General features: G+C 45.2%; 1 protein-coding gene across 1 annotated transcript in view; it reads right to left on the reverse strand.

Moving 5' to 3' along the window:
* Positions 1–26115, reverse strand: part of LOC308336483 (contactin-associated protein-like 2) — a gene marked incomplete at both ends in the record, with an annotated part of 182078 nt that overhangs the window by 49022 nt on the left and 106941 nt on the right. Inside the window, 8 exons of the mRNA XM_080793848.1 lie at positions 4116–4200; positions 5154–5272; positions 7524–7643; positions 9024–9130; positions 9971–10133; positions 13765–13917; positions 20325–20592; positions 21250–21396. Of these exons, the coding sequence (XP_080649974.1) occupies positions 4116–4200; positions 5154–5272; positions 7524–7643; positions 9024–9130; positions 9971–10133; positions 13765–13917; positions 20325–20592; positions 21250–21396 (1162 nt within the window). The remainder of the gene's footprint in view (positions 1–4115; positions 4201–5153; positions 5273–7523; positions 7644–9023; positions 9131–9970; positions 10134–13764; positions 13918–20324; positions 20593–21249; positions 21397–26115) is intronic.

Consider the following 26115-nt stretch of genomic DNA (forward strand, 5'->3'; position numbering starts at 1 on the left):
GCTCTTTGCCTTCATGGTGGTGGTCTGCATGCTCTTTGCCTTCATGGTGGTGGTCTGCATGCTCTTTGCCTTCAGGGTGGTGGTCTGCTGCTCTTTGTCTTCAGGGTCGTGTTCTGCTGCTCTTTGCCTTCAGGGTGGTGTTCTGCTGCTCTTTGCCTTCAGGGTAGTGGTCTGCTGCTCTTTGCCTTCAGGGTGGTGTTCTGCTGCTCTTTGCCTTCAGGGTGGTGTTCTGCTGCTCTTTGCCTTCAGGGTGGTGTTCTGCTGCTCTTTGCCTTCAGGGTGGTGTTCTGCTGCTCTTTGCCTTCAGGGTGGTGTTCTGCTGCTCTTTGCCTTCAGGGTAGTGGTCTGCTGCTCTTTGCCTTCAGGGTAGTGGTCTGCTGCTCTTTGCCTTCAGGGTGGTGGTCTGCTGCTCTTTGTCTTCAGGGTGGTGGTCTGCATGCTCTTTGCCTTCAGGGTGGTGTTCTGCTGCTCTTTGCCTTCAGGGTGGTGGTCTGCTGCTCTTTGCCTTCAGGGTGGTGGTCTGCTGCTCTTTGTCTTCAGGGTGGTGGTCTGCTGCTCTTTGCCTTCAGGGTGGTGTTCTGCTGCTCTTTGCCTTTGGGCCACTGGTTTTCAACCTTTTTCACATCAAGGCTCATCATTTATTCGCCATTTGAGCCACGGAACCACCATTTGATGAGATTTAGCCTTGCAGACCCAAAACTAAAGAGCGTTGATCAAAATAACAATTCTTCTACATCCTCTAATTGTGTAGACTTAATTTAGCAAATTATAAGTATAGGCTAATGCAGATGTTTAACAATAATTTAACTCTTGAGAGCTCTCAAGAGTTAAAGATCTATACCAACTCTCCATCATTTGGGGACCACCTGGCACGCACGCACGTACGCACGCCCGTTTTGTCTTCATTAGTGTGCAAGTTATACAATGATTCTATCAACGTCTATCGGAGTCTTGTTCAGACTCAGAGTCCTGCTGCAGATACTTGGGACGAGTCCAGCTGTTGCTGAATCTAATGAGAGAGATATCGCTCCAGGATCTAATAGGCTCTATGCACAAATAACTTCACAGGTGTTGCCCATGACACTAATTAAGGCTCCGAAAAACTCCACTAAAAATGTTGAAAAGTAATTTTATGCGTGGCTGAATATATAGCGCGTGCTCTCCTATGAATATAGCCGATCTACAAGCTCCCAAGGGGCCTAAAATATATGGGCCCGGGCCGAAAGCCTGACACATTTTTATTTATTTATTATTTCTAGCATGCGCGGCAGGTTAATTGGCGCACGGCACGCAGCAGCGGCGGCCACTCACTCTCAGCTGTGGTCTCGGGCGCTCTGATAAACCTGCACATTGAGTCAAAAACAAACACATGACGGGGCACGGTGGCACAGTCGGCATAGTGCTGTCGCCTCACAGCTAGAAGGTCCTGCGTTCGATTCCCGCTGTGGTGTTGGCGAAAGGGCCTTTCTGTGTGGAATTTGGAAAGGAACTGACGGAGGGAAAAGGAACTGGTTGGAATAACGTGTTCCTTCCATGCGGTATACATCAGGCCAGGGAAACTCTCCCCTGTCAGGCGCTTGGACTATCGGCTATATCGTGGACTCACGCTGCATGATCGAAACCAAACCCACAATAATAATAAGTCAAGATAACACTTATTTTATCTGTACAAAACCAACTTTTTTTAGCGTGGTAATTTAATTCTCCTGCAGTATTTTGACTGCTTCGTTGCGGAGCTCCTCTGAGTCAGTTCTGTCAGAGCTTAAGAATGGCAGTGGTCCCTCAAGGCCCCATGCTTCATCTCAATAAGCCCCCTGTCTGCTACAAGCTCTGGAGGAGCATCTGGGCTGTGTGTGTGTGTGTGTGTGTGTGTGTGTGTGTCTGTGTCTGTTTGTGTTTGTGTCTGTGTGCATGCGTGCGTGTGTGTGTGCGTGTATGTGTGAGAGAGAGTATGGTGCGCAGAGAGAGATGGAGAAGGAAGGAGAAATGTTTACTTAAGAGAAGGTAAAACGCGTTTTTTGTTAAAAGTTTTGTTGCCAGAACTTGCCACGTCACAGTAACGGTCTTCTCACATACTGAGTTTGTATTACTGTGGCGACTGATAACTATAAGTCGAAGTTGGGCCGAGCGGTCCAGGCACTTATAGGCTGGTAATCTCCCTCCTGACAGTGTGTCGCGGGTTCGAGTCCCGATCCCGACAACCTTTGCTGCGTGTCTTCCCCCCACCCTTCTCCCCATTTCCTGTCAAACTATACTGTGCGTGCGTGCATGCATGTGTGTGTGTGCGTGCCTGAGGGAGGAGACAGTCAGCCAATAACTGATCAATCACTGTCCCACTTCCCAATTATAAGCCAGAGTACAATACAAGTCTATTTAATGGTCCACTTAGTTACACAATGCAGCTGTGTGTGTGTGTGTGTGTGTGTGTGTGTGCGGTTGTGTGTGTGTGTGTGGGGGGGATTTGACAGTGTAATGTGATGGAAGTTGGCAGCTAATTAATGATTCATATTTCCGAGTAAATTATCTTCCCTTGCTCTGCTCTGATTGGTAATTTCATTTCATCAACTTCCAAGAAGCACTTTACTCTGTGTGTGTGTGTATGCATGTCTGCATGCTTGTGTGTATGCATGCTTGTGTGTATGCATGTGTGCGTGTGCAAAATGTGTGCGTGTGTGTGTTGCGAGTGTGCATGTGTGCGTGTGTGCGCGTGCGTGCGCATAGGTAGATCAATATTTAATTGATGGCATGGCCAGTGGTGGAAAAAAGTACTCACATTCTGTAGTATCAATACTATCAAGTACTCCTATGTAGAAATACTCTGTTACAAGTAAAAGTCAGATAATACAAATTTTGTTGCGTAAAAGTACAAAAGTATTCGTAGCAAAATGTGACTTAAAGGTTTAATGACATTCATTTTCCTTTATTTGAATTTTTCTGAAGGTTTTATGACCTCAATTACACCCCAAAAACCTGAACTTTGAACATTCAGTGGATTTTCTGTGGTCTGGAGTTTTCTCTGGGGCTTCTTGGAAGCCTTTTGAGCTGCAATGAAAACAGGCAAAACAGTGAAAACAGTGACATCTGCTGGCAAATCCCATTGACATATTATGGGATTTGCAGGCTGCGACATCAAACAGCAGCAGAGCACCTGTTTGAGCTGGAAAACCCCAGACCACAGAAAATCTACTGAATGTTAAAAGTTCAGTTCATTATTTGTAATTAAGAATAATTACAAATAAATTGTTTTATGTCACAATCCCTTTAAAGTATACTCATTGTACTGAATGTCCCATTTCACCTGTTTTCAAATGTATAAATCACATAACAATCCTTTGAATACAAGCAAATAACAGATCTTCAACCTCACAATGCGTCACATTGCGACACATCGTGAGCTTGTAGATCCGTTTCAAAAGGCCGAAATGTATATATGGCTGAAGAGGTATGTATGTTAATAACAAAACAGTAACTACAGTTTCCGTAGACGTAGTGGAGCAACAGTACAACATTTGGATTTGGATTATTTTTTCTTTCCTAAAGAAAAACATAATGTGTGAGTTTAATGAAGAGGAACTGTTCCCGAGTCCAAATGGAACAGTGGTGTTGAGCAGTCAGTATCATAAGGCTGTTCCTGGGTCAGTTTGTACCTGGGGTGTTGAGCAGTCAGTATCATAAGGCTGTTCCTGGGTCAGTTTGTACCTGGGGTGTTGAGCAGTCAGTATCATAAGGCTGTTCCTGGGTCAGTTTGTACCTGGGGTGTTGAGCAGTCAGTATCATAAGGCTGTTCCTGGGTCAGTTTGTACCTGGGGTGTTGAGCAGTCAGTATCATAAGGCTGTTCCTGGGTCAGTTTGTACCTGGGGTGTTGAGCAGTCAGTATCATAAGGCTGTTCCTGGGTCAGTTTGTACCTGGGGTGTTGAGCAGTCAGTATCATAAGGCTGTTCCTGGGTCAGTTTGTACCTGGGGTGTTGAGCAGTCAGTATCATAAGGCTGTTCCTGGGTCAGTTTGTACCTGGGGTGTTGAGCAGTCAGTATCATAAGGCTGTTCCTGGGTCAGTTTGTACCTGGGGTGTTGAGCAGTCAGTATCATAAGGCTGTTCCTGGGTCAGTTCGTACCTGGGGTGTTGAGCAGTCTGGACATGCGACAGCCGTAGGAGATGAACTGCTCACAGTGCTCTGCGCTGGCGGTGATGGCAGCCATCTTGGAAAACAGACAGACATAAATAATTAGGAGAGAGAGATAGAGCGAGGGCGAGAGCGTGTGTGAGTGTGTGTGTGTGTGTGTGTGTGTGTGTGTGTGTGTGTGTGTGTGTGTGTGCGCAACACTCTCGTCCCTTGTAGCCTAAATGTAGCCTAAATGAATCTGCTCCGCCGAAATTCCAGAAACGTTCATAACAATTTAAAGCGTGTCATACTTGAGGCGACACGTTTCAAAAACGTATCCAGCAAACCAGCCCCTCAGGGAAGAAGCTGTATAGTATTCCAACACTTGTTAAGCATAACATTTAAAAAAGGATGCCTCCATTAGGCCGGGCTCAGGTGTCACTTAGCTACAGGCAAGCCCATTTCTCAGCAATAATGACTTCATTACCGGAACAGACAGAGACGCTTCATCAGGTTGTAATGCGAGGTGCATTCCAAAGTTCTGGCTCCAAAACTTTTGGGTTACGGGTTCCTTCACCTGCACGGTGAAATGTACTCACAATGCACTCACATTACATCCCCAAACAGGTATGTTTAAGGTAGGAGGAGGCAATGGTTTCATATATCCTTGAGTACTATACCATGTTCTCATCTGTCACTATGTGTTACGGTAGGTCATGTTGAATCTGTGTCAGTCGCAAACTCACCCCATCGGCTTCACGGATTGGCCAAGCGTTGCGTCTTATTTGTGCTTATTTGTATACGATTATTGCAAAAACATCACACCTGTGTGAAGTGAGGGGCGCTCTTATTATCGTACATCATCATGACGTGAAATAGACACTATGCCTTATTTGCTCAGCCACTATGACATAAACTTAGAATGTAATCTTTGTTTAAGACAAAGTTTGTGGACGCCTAAATTGTAAATTGGAGACAGTAGCATGCTGCGAACAGGAGTCATGGCTGTTTAAATCCCAGTGTGTGTGTGTGTGCGTGCGCGTGCACTACCTGTTCCATAGACGTGCTGTAGTTGACCTGGATGATGGTGCGTCTCTCTCTGCTGCCTCTAGGGGTCACCGTGGTCTGAGCTGGAAGGCTGTGCATGACTGTGGTCCACACCTTGTCCTCTACACACACACACACACACACACACACACAGTAAGGTATTGGTGCGTTCAGACAGGCAGATGCAAAGATGTGGTCCATCATTAATTTCCAATGGAAGGCCAGCGACGTGAAGCGACGAAGCAAATGGGACGTGTGTCTATAGCTGCTGCAGAAGATACAAAGATACAGAGCTACAAATTGTGTCACATGTGAATATTGAGCCGAGGTGTCTGTTCACTATACGGCTTGGTGATGGCAACGACCGTGTGAACAACAGAGACACTGTGGTATAGTTCACCCTGCCACTAACACAGTGGGGTCCGGGGACCCCCAGGGGTCCTTGAGGGAGTTCCAGGGGGTCCCCTGCAGCTAAATGATAGTTAAATGATAGTTTGGAACCAAATGGATCCTTATGGGTCTGTAACTCCGAGAGTTAAATTGACATTGATTTCACAATATACATTGGGGGTCCCAGAGATAGAAATGCCATTAAATAGGAGTTCCGTAGGCATGTAAAACTGGGGGTCCTTGAAATTAAACGCGTTGAGAATCACCGCTAGAGCCGCACATATCTTCTCTTATAGGGGGGTCTCTGGCGAGTCTTTTCAAACGGGGGTCCGCGTGCTGATAAGTGTCCATTTTGGGGGTCCTTGACATGAAAATGTAACCACTGCCCTAACACCATACAGTAACACTCCACTACAATGAACCATCACACAGTTAGTTCTGTGGGTGAACACACTAAACCTATTCAACATTATTCCTGGGCTCCCCGTCCCCAGTCCCCCCCCATATATTATACATATATAAATAAGGTCGCAACACAAAGGTTGCAATTCATTTATTTATTGTTATTTTTCTTTATTTTTTTAAATTTGTATGGGCCAAAATGTTTGAGTTTTGTGTCATTTCTTACCACTTAGTGTTCCGTAATAAATCGCCAGTGGGGTAATAGCTGACAGGACGTAATATTTCAAATATCAATATTCATAATGTATTAATTTTGAATTATTAAAATATTACGTCCAGTCAGATATTACCCCATTGGCGATTTATTACACTGGGCAGTGGCAAATGACCAGAATGTTGGATGCCGTATAGAGCGTCGCAGTCCCGTCCCCTCGAGAGACCCGGAAAATAAAGCCCTGTTCATTTTCCTCATAGACTTTTCACGCCAACTCTTGTCGTGACAAATCATGACAATAAACACAATGTTTTGGGCCAAACAAATAATTAGAAAGTAGAAAAAAACGGCAGGTTGTTGTTTTTTTTTCGTATTGTGTTTGTTGTCATGATTTGTCACAACTCCAGTTGGCTTCGTACGACGCTTAAAAAGGTCTTGAAATAAATACTTTTTGAAATGTCTATGGGAAAAATGCATTCATTTCCTGGGCCTGGCGTCATCATGAAAAGAGGCGGGACTGCCTGACTAATTGGGGAACATGATTGGTCCCTCTCCAGCTGGACCATGCTATCTGTGGGCTGCTGTACATAAAGTTTAAGAGTTATTATGTGGATACACTTTTGAGTAATGGGACCAATAGAATATATGTGTTTATGCCATTGCAGGATAATTATACTGTCTTCGGACATGTGGGCTTAACTGGATATTGAGTGTTTCAATCAAGGTCGGTTTGGTCCAGTGGGAGGGGCCTATAGCCTTTATAAGAAGGGGACCTGCCACTGCCATGCAGTCATTGCAGTGGCTGTACTTGAAGCTGAGAGAACCTCTGGCCGGTTCTGTTGTATATAGTTGATTTAGCTGGGACACCATTTTTGTTTGCTTTGGACACTGAAAAGCTGAATAAAACTATCGACTTTGCAAAGGACTCAAAGGACTCTGACCTGGTATTTAGAATATTTTGAGTACGTTTTTGAATCTTTGTATATTTTTGCATCTGCTCGTGTGAACATATGCATATGTACCATATGTTCATGAATATCTGAGTGTATAACTGGAACCGCATTCCGTGGCCAATCTGCCACAGCGTATGATGAGGCATCGTGTGTGTCTGTGTGTGTGTGTGTAGCCACATAGTGTGGCGGTGATGTACTTAGTCACGCACGCACAAGATGTGCTGGAAACAAGCATTTCAGGATACAGATCACGTCAAAAGGAAGCGTCGCCTCCTCTTCCATGTGTGACGACACTGAACAGAATTCAGCCAAACCATTATACTGTAGCTCCCGGCTATTCCTGCAATAGACAACAACCAAGCTGTATTGCATACACACACACACACACACAGACACACACACACACACACACACCTGTCATGTTGCAGAAGACGTTGACGGGTCCGAGCGGTCCACTGGCGTCGGGATCGATCCAGTAGGAGTCAGAGGATCTGCCCATGTGTTTATAGGACTCACAGGAAGAACCATATATGGCTGGAGAGAGAGAGACAGAGAGAGAGAGAGAGAGAGAGAGAGAGAGAGAGAGAGAGAGAGAGAGAGATGGATGGATACCAAACAGCGGGGAGAAATGTATTAGACGCAATGGCAGCTGAAGGAGCGCTAAGACGGTGAAACGCCCCGGCAGGCTGACAACACACCGACCAAAGCGGTCGTAGTACCGGGCACCACGAATGGTTAATCCGCCACTGCCTGTGAAGGAAGTCGGAAAAGACCTAGATATATTGCATGCCACGGCACACGGAGGAGCTGTCTGTGGTGCTGAATTCATAAACTAATAATGCCACGGCACAGGGAGGAGCTGTCTGTGGTGCTGAAGTCATGAACTAATAATGCCACAGCACAGGGAGGAGCTGTCTGTGGTGCTGAAAGTCATACACTACTGCCACGGCACTGGAGGAGCTGTCTGTGGTGCTGAAGTCATAAACTAATGCCACGGCACACGGAGGAGCTGTCTGTGGTTCTGAATTCATAAACTAATGCCACAGCACAGGGAGGAGCTGTCTGTGGTGCTGAAGTCATAAACTAATGCCACAGCACACGGAGGAGCTGTCTGTGGTGCTGAATTCATAAACTAATGCCACGGCACAGGGAGGAGCTGTCTGTGGTGCTGAATTCATAAACTAATGCCACGGCACAGGGAGGAGCTGTCTGTGGTGCTGAATTCATAAACTAATGCCACGGCACAGGGAGGAGCTGTCTGTGGTGCTGAAGTCATACATTAATAATGCCACAGCACAGGGAGGAGCTGTCTGTGGTGCTGAAAGTCATACACTACTACCACAGCAGTGGTGGGAGCTCTCCGTGGTGCTGAAGTCAGAAACTATAGTGCCACAGCACAGAGAGGAGCTGCATGTGGTGGTGCCGAAAGTCCTCACCGACAGGCAGTAATTTTATGCATGGCCAGGGAACTCTCCATGGTGCTAAAGTCATGAACTAATGCCACGGCTGAGTGGGAGCTCTCTGTGGCTCCTGAAGTCATAAACTAATCCAGTTCACGCGTAAACCCCAGCATCCCCATCATCATATTCTGGGAGGAACGTTCGCCAAAATTGGCCGATTGTGAGGCGTTGTGAGCTTGAAGATCTGCTATATTTGTTGAAAAGACTTGCTGTTCTGTAGACTGATAAAGCACGCACCAAGTATAGTGCAAGTGACAAGAAGATATAATCTAAGTATTCTGAGGCACCCCTGGAAAGGGGCACACACACACACACACACACACACACACACACACACACACACACACACACACACACACACACACACACACACACACACACACACACACACACACACACACACACACACACACACACACACACACACACACACACACACACACACAGGACTTACAGGTGTGGCAGGTGGCTCCTGTGTATCCTGTCCCGTTGCAGCTGCAGCTGAAGCTGTCCCAGGTCTGTTTACACTGACCTCCATGTTCACAGTGGTTGAACAGACACCTGCACGCACGTGCACACACACAAACACACACACACACACACACACACACACACACACACACACACACACACACACACACACACACACACACACACACACACACACACACACACACACACACACACACACACACACACACACACACACACACACACATCTGTGTCATTTTAGTCAGTGGAAACACAATTTGTTGAAAAATAGAAGATTTTCTGAAAAACTAACATTGTGTTATAGAAGGTGTTTTTATAACCATCCTCAGGTCTACGTGGGTTAAAACTAACTATATGTTAGAATTGAATAGTGTTTTTAAAGGGGGGATATATGAGGGTATATTTGGGTGACTATAGGTTAGGATAGAAGGTGTTTGGTATTTGGGTCAACAGGTGCAGCCCGATGGTTGTGACCCAGCACCATCTGTGGCACAGAGCCTCTTTGCCATATCCTACAGAGCGTGTGCGTGCGTGCGTGCGTCCAGGTCTCTGCCTCAGGCACAGGGGCGTGCACAGATAGACCGTAGGGGGCAGAGACAGAAATGCCATCAAATGGGGGTCCATGGACTAATGCATGTCACACTGGCGGTCCGTGACACTGCTATAGATTCGTAAAAATCTATGGGGTCCCTGGCATATCTCTTCAAATGGGGGGTCTGTGGGCTAATTAGTGTCAATTTGGGGGTCCTTGACATGAAAAAGTTTGGGGACCACTGGCCTGTAGTGAGCTTGCAGATCAGCTATTTTCTGAGAACAGGTTGTATATCAAAATATCAACAAGGGACGTTCAATATTTAGGGACGTTCCAATTCCTAGGGGGATCCCTTGTCTATAATGTCTCTCACCCACCTGTCTATGATGGCACACATGTCTAGGCTGACGTTCTCGAAAGCTCCCAGCGTGCCTCGCTCCAGTGCGTGCATGTCGGCAGGCTGGTCGTCCAATAGGATGGCTTGCATGCATCCTTGGAAGGAGCGCTGAGAGGGCGGGGACAACGACGGCAGGAAGTACCCTTATATGGACAACAGGAAGAGAAGAGAGTCAGGACACGGCCAAGTAGCCTGGAACACAGGAAGATACGTTTCATTTATTAGCTCTGATCATGAGTAAGTGAAGTGACGCCTCCTCCCAACTTCCGTTTCGTCTTTACAGTTACATTTTTAATGTATCCTAATATAAATAGAGATGCTTAGCAGAAATGGACGTATAACAAACACAATGTAAAGACATTTGTAAATGTATTTTCATGAACGGAAGTGGCAGCTTCCTTACTCAGATTTTGGGAGGTGTACTGTAGTTCCAGACTCTATTTAAAATTCGGAGATTGTGGAATTAGTTGTTTGGCTTATGCGAGACTATAGCAAGACAATGAAAGACACATTCCTTTGATGTACTGAAAGCCAAAATATAAACGAGATGAAGATAAAAATCAGCAGCACACGTCAACATCACATTGGTTGCTGGGCAACATTCAGCACAAGTCTGTGGTCTTTGGGTTTATTGGGTTTATTGGGTTTATTGTATTGATTCTCTTCAGAATTATGAGCCTCTTTACATGCTTTTCTTTTAAGACGTTTAACCTTTTTTACTGCTCTGCTTCAATGTCTGCTGTAGCCTAATTGGAATTTACTGATCCTTTATGAGATACATGGAGTCAACACTGTACCTTCAAGGTCCAGCCAACAAAAAACGAAAAAAAAAAAAAAAACACTTTCCACTGAGATAAATGGCGTTCATGTGTTTTGCAGTGGAGTAAGGTAACTAAGTATAGGCTATACTTAACACCCTGAGTGGCATAAATGGACGCTCGACGCTCAGGACGGAGATTTATTAAAGGACAGAACTTTATTGATATCAAAACCGAGCACATCGCTCCACGGGATGGGAGCGCCTGTTGGGCAACATTCGTTGTAATTTCCAGTTGGGACGTCATCCAAAATGTCCCCCCCCCCCCCCCCCCCCCCCCCCCCCTGCTCATTTTAGTGGATGAGACCGAAAATCTTAAAACGTGAATAACTCTTGACCTAAACCAATCCGTCCAATTCTAATAAAAGATTATGTTTTTGACGGGCCATCGCGGTCCCGTCGCTATAGTCGCGTTAGAATGAATCATATATACCTCCCGTTGTTGTCGTCGATCGCCTCTGGGGTGTTTTGGCTACATCTAGCTACTATAGCTACATCCAAAATGGACGCCTGGTGCTCTTGTAATGTGCTCCGTTGCTGCAAATCGCTGGCCACCCTGATTTAACCCATTCTGACCTGAGATCAGATTCATACGAGGTTTCCACTGAACACACACTGGTCTGATTAACCCATTCTGACCTGAGATCAGATTCTAAAAATGTCAGTCGTTCTTCGATTTTTCAAAAAATAGCAGACCTACAAGCTCGTAGCGCGCCACTCGGTGGCGCGCTATGAGCTTGTAGATCTGCTATTTTTCAATAGCTAAAGCATAACATGATGCGAACACCAAAATGGGTTCCCGTTCAGAATGGGTTAATGGTCCTAAATACTCCCGGGCGTTCAGGGGTGTTAAGTACGCCTAAGTAAAAGTAACAGTTTGAGATGTTTGTGTAATGTGTATACTTTAGCCATATAGCCACTTGCCCAAATGTGCCCAAATTCCGCAAAATGTGCTGACCTCATCACATTTGTGATGATTGCAAAAGTTTTTAGCTCAAGGAGTGTTTTTTTGTGCAAAGGCGTGCGTGCGTATCTGGTCAACTTTTTTCTCCCCCAAAAAGAGAGCATCTGTCTCCTCTCCTCTGCACCTGTCTATTGAGAGAGAGAGAGAGAGAGAGAGAGAGAGAGAGAGAGAGAGAGAGAGAGCAGACACCAGCTGCCTAGACAGTTCTTTGTGTCCTGAGGATTCACGGTTGAAATGCTTCTCACAATTCTCACACTGCTGACGTCTGGAGACAATGTTATAAGCACAAGCAACGGAATCTTATTTGTGTTGCGAACTTGCGACACACTGAGGAATTTGAGGAATTTTTCAATACTTCTACTTGGCAAAGGAGCAAAACAAATGCTTGCAATCGATTCAGAACGATGAAGAACTCTTAGTTTGACTGGGTCACACACACACGTCCTAGCGCATTTTCATTGATATCAAATGAGAGAAAAATATTCAGATTCTTTTTTGGGGGGGGTTGGCCTCTCCTTCTGCACCATACTCCTTGCTGTTCACTGCCGTTCACTTCCCTGTTTATGGCTCAGAAAGAAAGGCTCGTATCTCCTAATCTAGGGAGCTCACCGTGGTTTTGACCAGATGGATACACTAACCCATTCTGACCTGAGATCAGATTCGTACGAGGTTTCCACTGGACACACACTGGTCTGATCAACCCATTCTGACCTGAGATCAGATTCTAAAAAATGTCAGTCGTTCTCCGATTTTTCAAAAATAGCAGACCTACAAGCTCGTAGCGCGCCACTCGGTGGCGCGCCATGAGCTTGTAGATCTGCTATTTTTCAATAGCTAAAGCATAACATGATGCTAACACCAAAATGGGTTCCCGGTCAGAATGGGCTAAGCTCTTCATTTGTGACTTCAACATGCCTCTCGTTTAAAATATGAACGCGAGGGATTATCGAGCTATAGAACGACCTTTTTTGCGGTGACGTCTGCCAAAACGCGTCTCCTATATCCCACTCTGTCCGGTGGATTTCCCGTATGACTTAAAACTGATTAAAAATGCAGATTAATTAAACAATGAAAACATAACTATAGAGCAACTCGCAAACGGGAGGGAAAGTATTCTACAGTCAATTAACTTGAGTAACTCGGGTTCAGTAGTCAAAGTGTTAACAATTTCTCACAGATTCTCCTTTTAGGGAAAGTGAATAATTAGGGCTCTGACTGAGACCGACTATAACACTTATTTTTTACCTATATTACAGTACATTATCTAAAATATGTACCTGCATGTGTAGCACAGCCACAGAGGACATATTCTACATAGACATACTCGGTGTTAGAACCCATATAAGGTGCACGATTGCATGTGTGTGTGCACGTGTGTGTGTGTGTGTGTGTGTGTGTGTGTGTGTGTGTGTGTGTGTGTGTGCATGTGCCTTCCATGGTAACACATCCAACATCACATAGCTCTCTCCTGTCAGTCACTAATTCCTTTAAGCGTCCTCGTCAGAATTGAAAAACCACTGCCCGTAAAATAGGTTTTGGGTTATGCTTCTATGAACAGATGCTGGAGGGGAGGAGGAGAGGAGAGGAGAGGAGAGGAGAGGAGAGGAGAGGAGAGGAGAGGAGAGGAGAGGAGAGGAGAGGAGAGGAGAGGAGAGGAGATTTAGCTAGTAAGTCACATGGCAATGCACGCCTCTAACTGTACAAATGTTGTCCATGGCATAGACAACAGCTTTGTTCTGTGTTAGCCGGTACCGATACCAAATACGGACACTGTGATCTCGTGTTGTTTTTTATAGCTATCTAGCTATAAATCTCGTGTTGTGTTTGTGCACTTGCAGTTTGGGCAACTCGAAAGCAAAATCCACATGCCCCTTTATTTACCTGCCATAGTGTTAAACCCCTTATCCCTGTGCCGATATGACAAATAATACTCTTATAATACCTCTTACCTCCCATGTGATTGGCTAATCCAGTGAGGGGCGTGGCTTCTTACCTCCCATGTGATAGGTTCCTCCAGTGACGACGCTGAAGGGCGTGGCTGCGTGGACGGCCGTCGACTCGTCACCGTCGATCATCAACATGGCCGAGTTGTCCTTGGTGATCAGTCGTATGGCGTGCCATTGGCCGTCGTTAAGGCCACCTGACCCTGGATCAGATTAACATATGTAAAAACATTGTTAAGGCCACCTGACCCTGGATCAGATTAACATATGTAAAACCATCGTTAAGGCCACCTGACCCTGGATCAGATTAACATAATAGTAAAACAATCGTTAAGACCACCTGACCCTGGATCGGCGACGATGACATTAACACATTTAAGAGACCAGATTGTACAAAATGTCTTCCAAATCATGGCAATTTCCTGAAAAACCTTGTTTCTGTGTCAGTGGTTCTCAAACAACAACGTGGCTATAGGTAACAGGTGAACGTTATGAAATACGAGTCAAACAGGACCCTTTCCAGACCGAGTAGTGAAGTGACGAAACAAATCATAGAACGCATGCGCGAATCAGGCTGGAAAACCAAGGCTAATATTTAACACCATCACATACTATACATTTCACTTCTTTGATAACTTTCATAAGTATTTACGATACGCATACGACGTCACCAGCTCAGTGGTCCGCCCTGAGACTCATGCGGGAGGTCAGGGTTCAGGGTCAGGGTTCAATGCCCCGGGTCATACCAAAGACGGTAAAAATGGGACCCAATGCCCTGCTTGGCACTTATAGCATCAAGGGTTGGATTGCCCTATAAGACATACTATATAGCGTCATGTCCAGGGGGTGTACTTGTACATCAAGCTGCCTCACGCTACAGAAACAGGAGATAGGCTCCTGCCCCCCTATGGGCCTCATATCATGGCTCGGCAAGGCTTACTTTGCAGACACATTCACATTGTTAGATTTCCCAAGTGGCTTGCGATTTGTAAATCAATTTCCCAGAGTTTGACTGTGAAACTATTTTTTTTTAATCCCCCCCAGATAGTTAAAAAAAAAGAGATAAAAGTATATGGGTCTATAACACATTTCTTGGTGCAATTTAATGGCATTTTAAAAATATATATTGCAGGAGGGGGAATCTGTTGGAGGCTGCTTGGAGGTGAACTTCGGAAAAATAACACATTGGTATCACAGGGTCGGAATATTACAAAGACGATAAACCTTGGCTAACCAGATACATTCTATAGCGGGATGGGGCCATGGGGGGATATGTGGGCTGAACGCCTGTGCCATGTTGTCAGACAATGCTATATTTCTGCGATATTTCATATTCCATCCTAATTGGCTAACATTGGCTTTCAAAGTTTGCAGGATTGGCCCGTTTTGAACAAAAAGCCTCAAATCACCCTTTTCACGTTGGCCTGTTATAGCGCCACCAACAGGTGGATTTTTGCAAAAAACACATTTTTGGAACAAATGCCTCAAATCATCCAATTGCCATCCAAGGCGTGAGAAGAAATGGCACCCTTTTCACATTGGGCCTATTATAGCGCCACCAGGAGGCCACAACCTGACCTGCCCTGGTGGAGACCTGTGCCCCGAGGGGCACTTTATCTAGTTTATGGTAGTAATAAACTGGATCGATCCTGCACAGACCAGATTGCGGCGCTGTGCATCATCGTGGAGCAGTCAATAGAGTGGAACTCCTCCCTGTACATCAATTTTGTGTGACTACGAGAAAGACTTTGACAGCCAGGACAGAGGCTCACAGAGGCATTCCAAATGAGGACTGGGGTCAGACAGGGCTGTCTGCTCTCACCTTTTCTCTTCCTGTTTAGCCATTGACTGGATAATGAAGACCTCCATGGCAAAGAGAAGGCATGGAATTCAGTGGACACCTTGGAAGCAACTTGATGACTTGAGGACTATATGCAGATGATGTGGCACTATACTGTCGCACACCCAACAACAGATGCAGGAGAAGACCAACAACGTGGCAGCCGTTTCGGCACAACTCGGACTCAACATCCGCAGAGGCCAAGAGCAAGATCCTCAAGACCAACACAGCTAACACCAACGCAATAACACTGATCGGTGAGGCACTGGGTGAAGTTGAAGCCTTCACTTACCTATAGGCAGTGTGATCAACACGCAGGCGGGCACGGATACCGACGTTAGAGCTCGAATCCGTGAAGCCCGTGCATCATTCGTCCTATTATAGGGAACATCTGGAGTTCCAATGAACTGACTCCCAAACACCAAAGTTAGGTTCTTCAACACCAACATCAAAGCGGTCCTCCTAGACATGGAGAACTATACAGCTGCCACCATCAAGAAAGTGCAGGTCTTCATTGATCTGCCTGCGGAAGATCCTCAATATCCAATGGCCAGACACCATCAGTATAACAATCAACTCTGGCAGAGAACAAACCAGCTTCCGGCGGAAGAAGAAATAAGGAAACGCAGATGGCGATGGATAGGCCACACCCTACGAAAGCCTGCGAGTATACCATCATAAGAAAAGCCCTAACATGGAACCCACAGGGCAAGCGGAAAAGGGTGTCCCCCTAGAAACACCTGGCGCAGAGACCTGGAGGCAGACATCAAGACCATGAAGACGACCTGGAACCAGCTGGAGAGAACAGCCCGAGTCAGAGATGCCTGGAGATCGCTTGTTGACGGCCTATATGTCCCAGAAGGGGGAGTAGGCGTAAGTAAGTAAGTAATAAACTGTTTAAGACATCTGCCAACTGTGGGCTTTGCCATCATTCGATTATGTCGGGTTGTCACCCACGGCAGGGGTGTGACTTACCCTGTACATGTGTCTCAAAAAAGGATAGCATTAATTGAGCAGATTGGTGGATGCATATACAGATGGTAGCTCTAGTATTAATTTGGGTGGATGCATATGGATGGCAGTGTTAGTTTCAAGACCTGCGTTTGAGTCAAAATGGAGCAGGATGGTGGTTGTTTGAAGATCTTCCAGAAAGTGCACAGTGTGGGGATGAGACATATGGTTTAGAGATGGCTGAAGGTGTGTGTGTGTGTGTGTGTGTGTGTGTGTGGCATGTGTGCGCGCCGTGGCATGCGTGCGTGCATGCTTGCGGAAAATTGATTTGGTGGAATTGTCATGCACACATATGATAAACATGATACAAATTCAGTCAGATGGAAGTGGAATGCTCTCACCCCTTGATTTAGAGTGGGATGAAAACCGCAATCGATGACGCATGCACGCACGCACACACAAACGGATGCGCGCATGTCTCATCAATCAGGTACGCACACAAGGACACGTATATGCATGCACGCTACAGTGCCTGGCAGACTAATTCCCAATTCCAAGGTCCCTGGAAAGGTGCCGTGTGTGTGTGTGCGCATGCGTGCGTGCGTGCATGCATGCTCATGAGTGATGTCTTGTATGAATGTGCATACACACAGCCGGAGTAATATCAAAGAGGAGCAGGATAGAATTCTTCCGCTGAGAACAGATAAGATTGTTTTCCATTCTTTCGAGTCTGTTAAACAAGATGACCAATTCCTAAGGCACGCCGTTGATCTGCTCGAGATTAAACAAAATATATATACAGTGTTATATACTGTCTGAGAAAAGCCTTTCTGAGGGCACTGTGTACGTTAAATAAAAAAATGTGCAGTTTCAGAATAAAGCCGAGAGAGAGAGAGAGAGAGAGAGAGAGAGAGAGAGAGAGAGAGAGAGAGAGAGAGTGTTCTGGTAACAGAAACAAACACACACACACACACACACACACACACACACACACACACACACACACACACACGGTGTCTCTATCATGGTGGAACAGGCCATATCTGTGACAGCCTGATATTGGCACATATGGTTCGCTGCATTGTTTTACTGAGAATTTTTTCAAGAGCCACGGATACGTTTTCACCCACAAACGCTGCCTGGGTACAGAAAGCTGAGAAAAAAATAAATATTTTCATATTCAAAATCCTTTAATACTAGACAGCAGGAGAATAGCGGCTATTGCAGGAAAGTCGTCATATGAATATGCATACAGCTCCCCTGGCCGCTAATTCATCACATGCACGTCAAGCCGAGTGAAAACTTGGAAAGCGCTCTGTTCTTAGCTGTGTCGTTTGGCAACATGGTTGGCATCTTGAAACAGGCTCGAAGCCAGTAGGCTATAATGTACTCATGTACAATAATGTAGAGGTATTTTCTTCTTCCATTTTAACTTCACTGGAGTATTTCCAGTTTTCTACTCCACTCCTCAGAGGAAAATAATATACATTGCTTTTTACTAGGGGTGCACCGTTGTATCGGCCGACAATCGGTAGGGGCCGATGTTTTCCTTGTTAACTGACATCGGCACATCGGTAAACAACGTGACTTTCAGTCATTAGTGCGACCAGTCATTAGTCCTACAACTACAACCTATCTCAAATCCTCACCCTAAACCTAACCTCCCACGGGGCAGCACACCTAAACCTAACCTTAACCCATGTCTAACCTAATGACTAGTCTAAACTAAGTATGCACCCCCCTAAACCTAGCCCGAACGACCTAACCTCAGTAAAACTATGCCTTCCCGGGAGCCAATCAGACACATGGTGAAGGCGGGTCTACCCTAGAACGTTGGTGGGATTCATAATCACGCGTCTGAGTGCAGCGGTATTCCTCCTCACCGCAGCTCCCCTCCCCTCCCCTCCCCTCACACAGGCAGCAGGCACCACTCAAGAGTCAAGACAGGACATAGGACAACTACACTTTCTTCTTTCCAGTTTACCAAACTATTATCCACAAGTTAGTGACAGTGTGGGTGCTATAGTGAATACCCTTGTGCAGCGCGAGGTAATTAACGCCAGCTGCAAACGATTCGGTCTTTGTCTGTGTGATTAACGGATTATACCGCCTCACGACAGCACTCCACGTCCCCAAAAGAATCATTCGTGCCACACTCAGCCTATACATGCACAACCGATTGTTTTAATTCAAAGTGGTATATATATTCCGTGAAGTTTATATTTCCATTGGGTGTACAAGTCATGTTTTTTATATGCCTTTATCAAATGATATAGAGAGATGGTAGTAGTGCCCAAGCCTAGTTAGGCATGCAGCCTATAGCTGTGGTGTGCTTGCTAGGCCTACACTCTCTCAATTAGGTTAATTTCATTGATGTGTACAACCTTTATTCAAATAGTTGCAAATGTATTCATAAAAAAAACCCGAGCACATGTATTTTTTATCTATAAGACCAAACCTCATTTGAAAGAATATATTATTCAGAGTATATGACAGCCTTTTAAAATCTTCATAATATTATAATTTTACACAGCTGTGCTATACCAAACTAATTACACCACGGTCTGTTTGCACAGATCTGGGTCAAAACATTTAAGCAGCTGCAGGAGCAAGCTCCCATATTCTCAATTTGAAATAAAAAAGACTAAAGACTTTGCCTGCTATATGTATGTTTATCATAGCTTTTAACTTTGCACAAAAAAAACATGCTCGACAGGAAATAATGACCTGCGGTGCAGACCTGCAGACCAGTGCAAAAATAAATAACGGTCTACTGCAAATAGCAGCCTAGTTCCTTATAAACGACGGTGTCCAAATCGATTTTGCATATATTTACAGTCCGGGCTACCATTTGGAAAAATACGGTATACAAATGGTATACAAATCCGGTATCGGCCAAGAATGTCCACATCGGTGCAGCCCTACTTTTTACTCCACTATAATTATTTGAAAACATTATAGTTACTTTATAGATTTAGATTATTATTATTACAAAACATACATGAACCACTTCAACCGTGGTGTATATATTTGACACAACGACCACAAGAGTAGTACTTAACCCATTCTGACCGGGAACCCGTTTTGGTGTTAGCATCATGTCATGCTTTAGCTATTGAAAAAAAGCAGATCTACAAGCTCATAGCGCGCCACCGAGTGGCGCGCTACGAGCTTGTAGGTCTGCTATTTTTGAAAAATCGAAGAACGACTGACATTTTTAGAATCTGATCTCAGGTCAGGTCAGGTTAATCAGACCAGTGTGTTGTCCAGTGGAAACCTCGTATGAATCTGATCTCAGGTCAGAATGAAGATGCTCGATGAAGGAACCCGGCTCAATAAGCCTGCTCGATAAGGTGATCGTTATCAATAGAAACTTAACGAGCTCCATCCCCTAGAGATGATGTTCTCGGAGTGGTGGTGATCTTTATTTCAGCAGAGAGTACAGTATAGCAGCATGACATACTGTATATACGCTCCCAGGCAGCCTCCCGGCTTGGGGAGACTAACACAAACGTGCATGTGCAGGGAATTATGGGCTCGATCAGTGACTATTTAGGGTTCCTATACCGTAATCCATGTTTACTCTAAGTTTCGATTCTACAAATATAAAACGATTCTAAAACATGTTTCTATGTCAGTGGTGCTCTATATATTTCATTTCAAGGGCCACAACAATTACATGTAATTGGCCATCCATCTGAAAATATGTTGTTCCAGTGCAGAATGCGTGGACATCAATCAATCTGATTACATTACCACCAGCCCCACCACCAGAAATATCGAAATCGACATGAATCGTGGTTAAACTGCGTCCTATACCTGACGACAGGCGTATGAGGCCGGCGGTCTTGGCGGAGGCGTGCGTCACGTTGAGGTGCACGGTGACCTTGCCGCCCTCCAGGTCGACCTCCAGCGTGCCGTGGTCGAGGTTACTGAAGAGGAGGAGCCCGTCCGGGTTCCAGGTGCGGAACTGGAAGGCCACGGACAGCGCGTTGCGATCGGCTCGCCCCGGCAGCTGCAGGAAGCTGGTGGCGTTGAAGAACACCGGGAACGACTGGCTCTCCACGCACGAGAAGGACAGGTTACGCTGCGAGAGAGAGAGAGAGAGAGAGAGAGTGAGAGAGAGAGAGATAAGTGCTCTCATCCTTATACCTTCCAAGAAAAGCACACTAGGCAAGTTTATAGCAGGACAATTTGGGTATTTCACTCGATTGTCCTTCCAAATGTGGACTGGTCATCACTGAACCTATAGGACAAAACAAGTGGAAGACGTGTCGACGAGGATTCCAGAGTTTGACGACGTCTGTGAGAAATAATGTCTCCGACTCGGGGCAAAGCAAAGGGAAGTGATTAATGGCGTGTCACTAGCAGTTCCCACATGGAAGCTGAAGCCAGGAGGATATAAAAACACAGTAGCGACTATAGCGATGGGGGCAAAGGAGGACAGAAAAATCTATTTGTCTGACGTCGGAGGAAAGTTTATGTGAAAGTTGAAGACATATAAGTTTGAAAGGAGCAACCATTAATGTTTGTCATTTTTTGTGTTTGTTTCGTGAAACTCGAGTCACTGTGAGGTAGAGAGATGCTCCGATCGATCGGGTGGCCGATTAAAATCGGCCGATCACCGATCCGGGTGCAAAATCCGCGGATCCGTAAAATCCGATCAAAAAAGCTAAAAGCGTGTGTGTGTGTGTGTGCGTGTGTGTGTGTGCGTGTGCGTGTGCGTGTGTGCGTTAACCCTTACAGAGCTCTCTATCTTCTTCCGTCTCGTCAGATCGGTGATGTTGTCTCCGTTGTAGACGATGCTCTCCATGCAGCCGCGGAAGTTCTTCCTCCCTCCAGTGTCTCCCCCTAGAGGTTTCACACTGTAGGGCATCCCCCCGAAGCTCAGCTAGAGAGAGAGAGAGAGAGAGAGAGAGAGAGACACCTTAACACAATGCAGGCCGCAGGGGTGTCAAACTGGCGATCTGCAGGCATTTTGCGCCCCACGGAGCCGTCCAATGCGGCCCGCGACATGATGTAAAAAGAGAGAGAGAGAGAGAGAGAGAGAGGACGTCCCAAACGATGTTCATGTCCTCAACTAAAAGCCCTTTCAGACTGTAAGTGACTGACACCTTGGTAATTAATTTTCAATGAGAAGCGGGCGGGCGATTAGGAGTCAGGACGTGTGGAGAAGTTGATGATGGGGCATAGACGCGAGTGGGCGTGCTCCCGTGACATTGTTGTTGCGTGTGCTCGTTTCGTTGCACAGGCCCGCGGGCGAATAGACCTGGATTGTGGTCAGCTTTTGTTTTGTCACGCCCCCCCCCCCCCCCCCCCCCCCCCCCCCCCAGTGAGCAGAGAGTGTACCAAGCGGGAGCACCTGCGTCACTCGTTGAGGCCGAAACGGCTTTGAAACAATGACAACATTTTTTACACTGACAAACTAAATCAAAACTAGAGCTATAAATGACTCAAACTAAAGTTGCGTTCACACGAGGCACATTGCAAAGATACAAATATCACAGCGTAATGTACCGGCTTTGTACTGGTATATATATATATCTGTTACTCACACGGTCGTTCATAGTCTGTAGTGACCATAGAGTATTAAAAGGATAGAGACTGAACCGAAGCGATAGCCACCAGATACAAACAGGACTAAAGCACATTGTAAGAAAACAAAACAACATTAAACTACCTGACTATATTGGGGGAGAAAAGAAATCACCCAAAACCCCCAGAACAGAGAATACACACCGTGGCAGAATACACTTTGACTGTTATACTAAATTAGGAAACCGTGGAGTCAGTTGAATACAGCCTCACCGGCCGAGGAATGAAAGGAAACCGACAGAGCTGGCCTCCCGAGAGATCGCAAATTGTGCGTCGTCTGTCCGGCAGACACACAATGAGGCAGAACGGCTATACACTTTCTAACTACCTGCCAGCTGTGCCGAGACACAAAATAACTCACTGGCAACTCCCATTTCTGCCGGGCAAATAATTGCCAATGCCCTGACGCCGCTAGAATCAATTTGGCACGTAGGCGTATACCGATACGATATGGGTTTCATTTGTTGTTATTCATTCCCCTTTTCTCCAAAGCTTAACCTATTCTGAACGGGAACCCATTTTGGTGTTAGCATCATGTTGTGCTTTAGCTATTGAAAAATAGCAGATCTACAAGCTCATAGCGCGCCACCGAGTGGCGCGCTACGAGCTTGTAGGTCTGCCATTTAAAAAAAATCGAAGAACGTCTGACATTTTTTTAGAATCTGATCTCAGGTCAGAATGGGTTAATCAGACCAGTGTGTGTCCAGTGGAAACCTCGTATGAATCTGATCTCAGGTCAGAATGGGTTAAACTAGGCAGGCTGCAGAATGTAGATAACCCACGCAGCAACATTTTGTGTTGACATTTTTCATGTCATGATTATGAATTTAATACCCTGAAAATGTTTTTGGTGATATCCTTTTAGTGTTTGACTGCATGTGTACTCTGTACTGATTACATTTCTGACTAATGAAATAATAAATCAATCAATCAATCATAGACAGATAGGTAACAGATAACCAACATAACCAGATAGTTAAGGTCCCTGGCACACAGCTAGGACGCATTTTCAGATTTTTAGCTGTGTTTTCCGAAAAAATGCTTCCAGTGTGCAACCACCTTTAGGCTGTAGGTAACCAATATAACCATATAGGCATATGCAAGGGATAATGTCTGCCTAGGTCATACATGGGCAACTGGCGGCCCGGGGGCCACATGCAGCCCCCACATTCACTTACCCCTTACTAGGTCCTCAGATAAATATCTACTGAAGATACCGGGGTCTAACCTAAGAACAAAGGGCGACCGGGCTTTCGCAGTGGTTGCCCTTACTCTTTGGAACGCCCTGCCCCTCCTGCTAAAAAATGCTGAGTCAGTAGACTCTTTTAAGAGACAGTTATAATTTATTCCGTATTTATTTTCCCATGTAGTTCTTACCTGATTTATTTTTACATACCGATGTTTTCAGTTTTTGCCTTGTTTATTCTTCGTTAAATTCCTTATTTCTTTTTTTACTTTATTATGCTATGTTTTCTTGTTTGTTTTTAACTTGTTGATTGATTGTTCTGTGTTCTGTTCAGCACCTTGTGACTTTGTCTTGAAAGGTGCTTTACAAAAAACATTTACCTACTTACTTACTACTTAATGCGGCCCACAGGTTAATATCAGAATACTGATATATTAATGATTTCAGCCGTTACAATTCCAAACATGCCAAACATGACCCCGCTTTTGTATGTCGAATGTGTTTGGATTTAGTTCATAAAGTTAACATAACTATGACTAAATTCATTTAGAAATTAAATGAAAAGGTTATTTTATTAAATTGCCATATTTCTTTTCAGCATTTCAATTAAAAAAAGAATAGCTGATCTACAAGCTCAAAACGCGTCGACGCGTTTTGAGCTTGTAGATTGGCTATTTTTGCTACGACAGTAATATGCAATGTGGCCCCTCTGGATTGTGTGTGGTAAATAAAAAGGTCAATGGTGCATTTATATAGCGCCTTTATCCAAGGCGCTTTACAGAGATTGTGCATTACATTCACCCATTCACACACACATTCATACACCGATGGCAGCGTAAACCATGCAAGGCACCGACCTGCACATCAGGAGCAATTAGGGGTTCAGTGTCTTGCTCAAGGACACTTCGACAGCAACTCTGGGGGAGCCCGGGTTCGAACTGCGGGAACCTTTCGGTTTCCATCCGGTCACTCTCTACCCCCTGAGCCACTGCCGCCCCGTGGAAATATGTGTAAATATAGTGGCCCTCTCCATCGCCAAAGTTGCCCGTCCCTGGACTACAGGTGGTCATTGTCGGGAGATAATTGACCGACAGGGGGTTGAACCAAAGACCCGAAGCGGAGCCTCATTGGCTCCCTGAGCCACCGGGGCCGTGCCACTGCCCCCGGGGCGTCCACTGCTCCCGTTTATGCACCTCGTTTCACTGCACAGCGACAAATACCACAGGAGTGTATATGATTAGCATTTATCCGGTAATGTAAAACATAATGTTACCCATGCCGATAAAGGCTGCAGAGAATTTAGAGAGAGGAGAGCGAGCCACTGAGAAACAAAGCTAATCATTTGGAGAGAGGACTTCGCCGAGAAACGGAACCTAATTGCAAAATAAATGGAGCAGGACAGAGTGTGTCTATGAGGTCATTACAGAACAATGGCTTGGTCCCTGGTGGTTCATATACTGTAGGCATCCCTCCGGCAGCAGTGTTGTTTTCGTCGACTAAAACTAAGGCGAAAAATGTTCGCCGACTACCTTTTTCCACTGACGAAAACTAAATGGAAACTAAATGAAAACTACGCTATGATGACTAAAACTATATGACTAAATATACTGAGAATTTCGTCAACAAATAAAAACTAGACTAAAATGTTAGGAAGGGACTAGTGGACAAGAGTCATTTTACAATTAGTTTCAGAATTAATTTTACAATGAATGCTGAAAATAGCAGATCTACAAGCCCACACCACGACACGTTGTGGGCTTGTCATCTGCTATTTTCAGCAAGTGAAAAAAAACTGTCATTACGACAGCATCAAGGCCCACCAAAATACATTTTTTGTTCGACTAAATCAACTGTAGATTCAGTTGACTAAAATCATATGACATTTAGTCGACTAAAATTAGACCAACACTAAAACATTCCTCCAGGTGACTAAAATGTGACTAGAACTAAGTGAAACCTATTCAAGGGACTATGACTAAAACTAAAATCAAAATGTGCTGCCAAAAACAACACTGCCCGGCAGCGTCCGGTACCTTCAGTATACAAAACTGCTGGCCTTCAAAGCAACCAAAGCACGTCTGATCGGACCCTACAAACCCTCCCGCGCGCCAGTGTTGATTTTGTCGACTAATACTATGGCAAGTATTTTCACCGACTTTTTTTTCACTGACTAAAACTAAATGGAAACTAAATGGATACTCATGCTATGATGACTAAAACTAAGATTATAGAATTTCGACAGAGATTGTCAATCTCTGTCTAATGACAATTACGTCAACAAATAAAACTAGACTAAAGTGTTAGGAAGGGACTAGTGGACAAGAGATCCAGTATGAGTCATTTTACACTTGGTTGCATGCTGGAAATAGCAGATCTACAATCAGTCATTACAAGACCATCACCTCAAGGCCCAGCTAAATACATTTTAGCCGACTAAACTAAATTAAAATCATTCAAGAGACCGTGACTAAAACGGATTACTTTATCCGAGTTACATCTTCTGATAGGTGTACTTGAATGCCGACATGACATAATAATCCCAGTGTTTCATTAGCGCGACGGAACGTGACAAAATAGGCTACAGCTGAGCTTTGTTTTGCGCTGCTGACAGGTAGCGCGCTGCATGAACACACGCGTAACACACGCTGTGGTAAAGAAACCAAGAAGGAGTGGACAGTGACGTCACTGCTATGCAACACACAAGTAGTACAGACTTGAAGCAGTTTATAGTCAGTCAGTGACATCACTGACACATCCTTGATGTTACTCTTCCTGCGACCGAGTAGCCTCTGTAACCAGACTTTCTTTTCACCGTTGTCTTGATTCTTC

The sequence above is a fragment of the Protomyctophum bolini genome, assembly GCF_963924005.1.
Source record: "Protomyctophum bolini genome assembly, chromosome: 21".
Taxonomy (NCBI): domain Eukaryota; kingdom Metazoa; phylum Chordata; class Actinopteri; order Myctophiformes; family Myctophidae; genus Protomyctophum; species Protomyctophum bolini.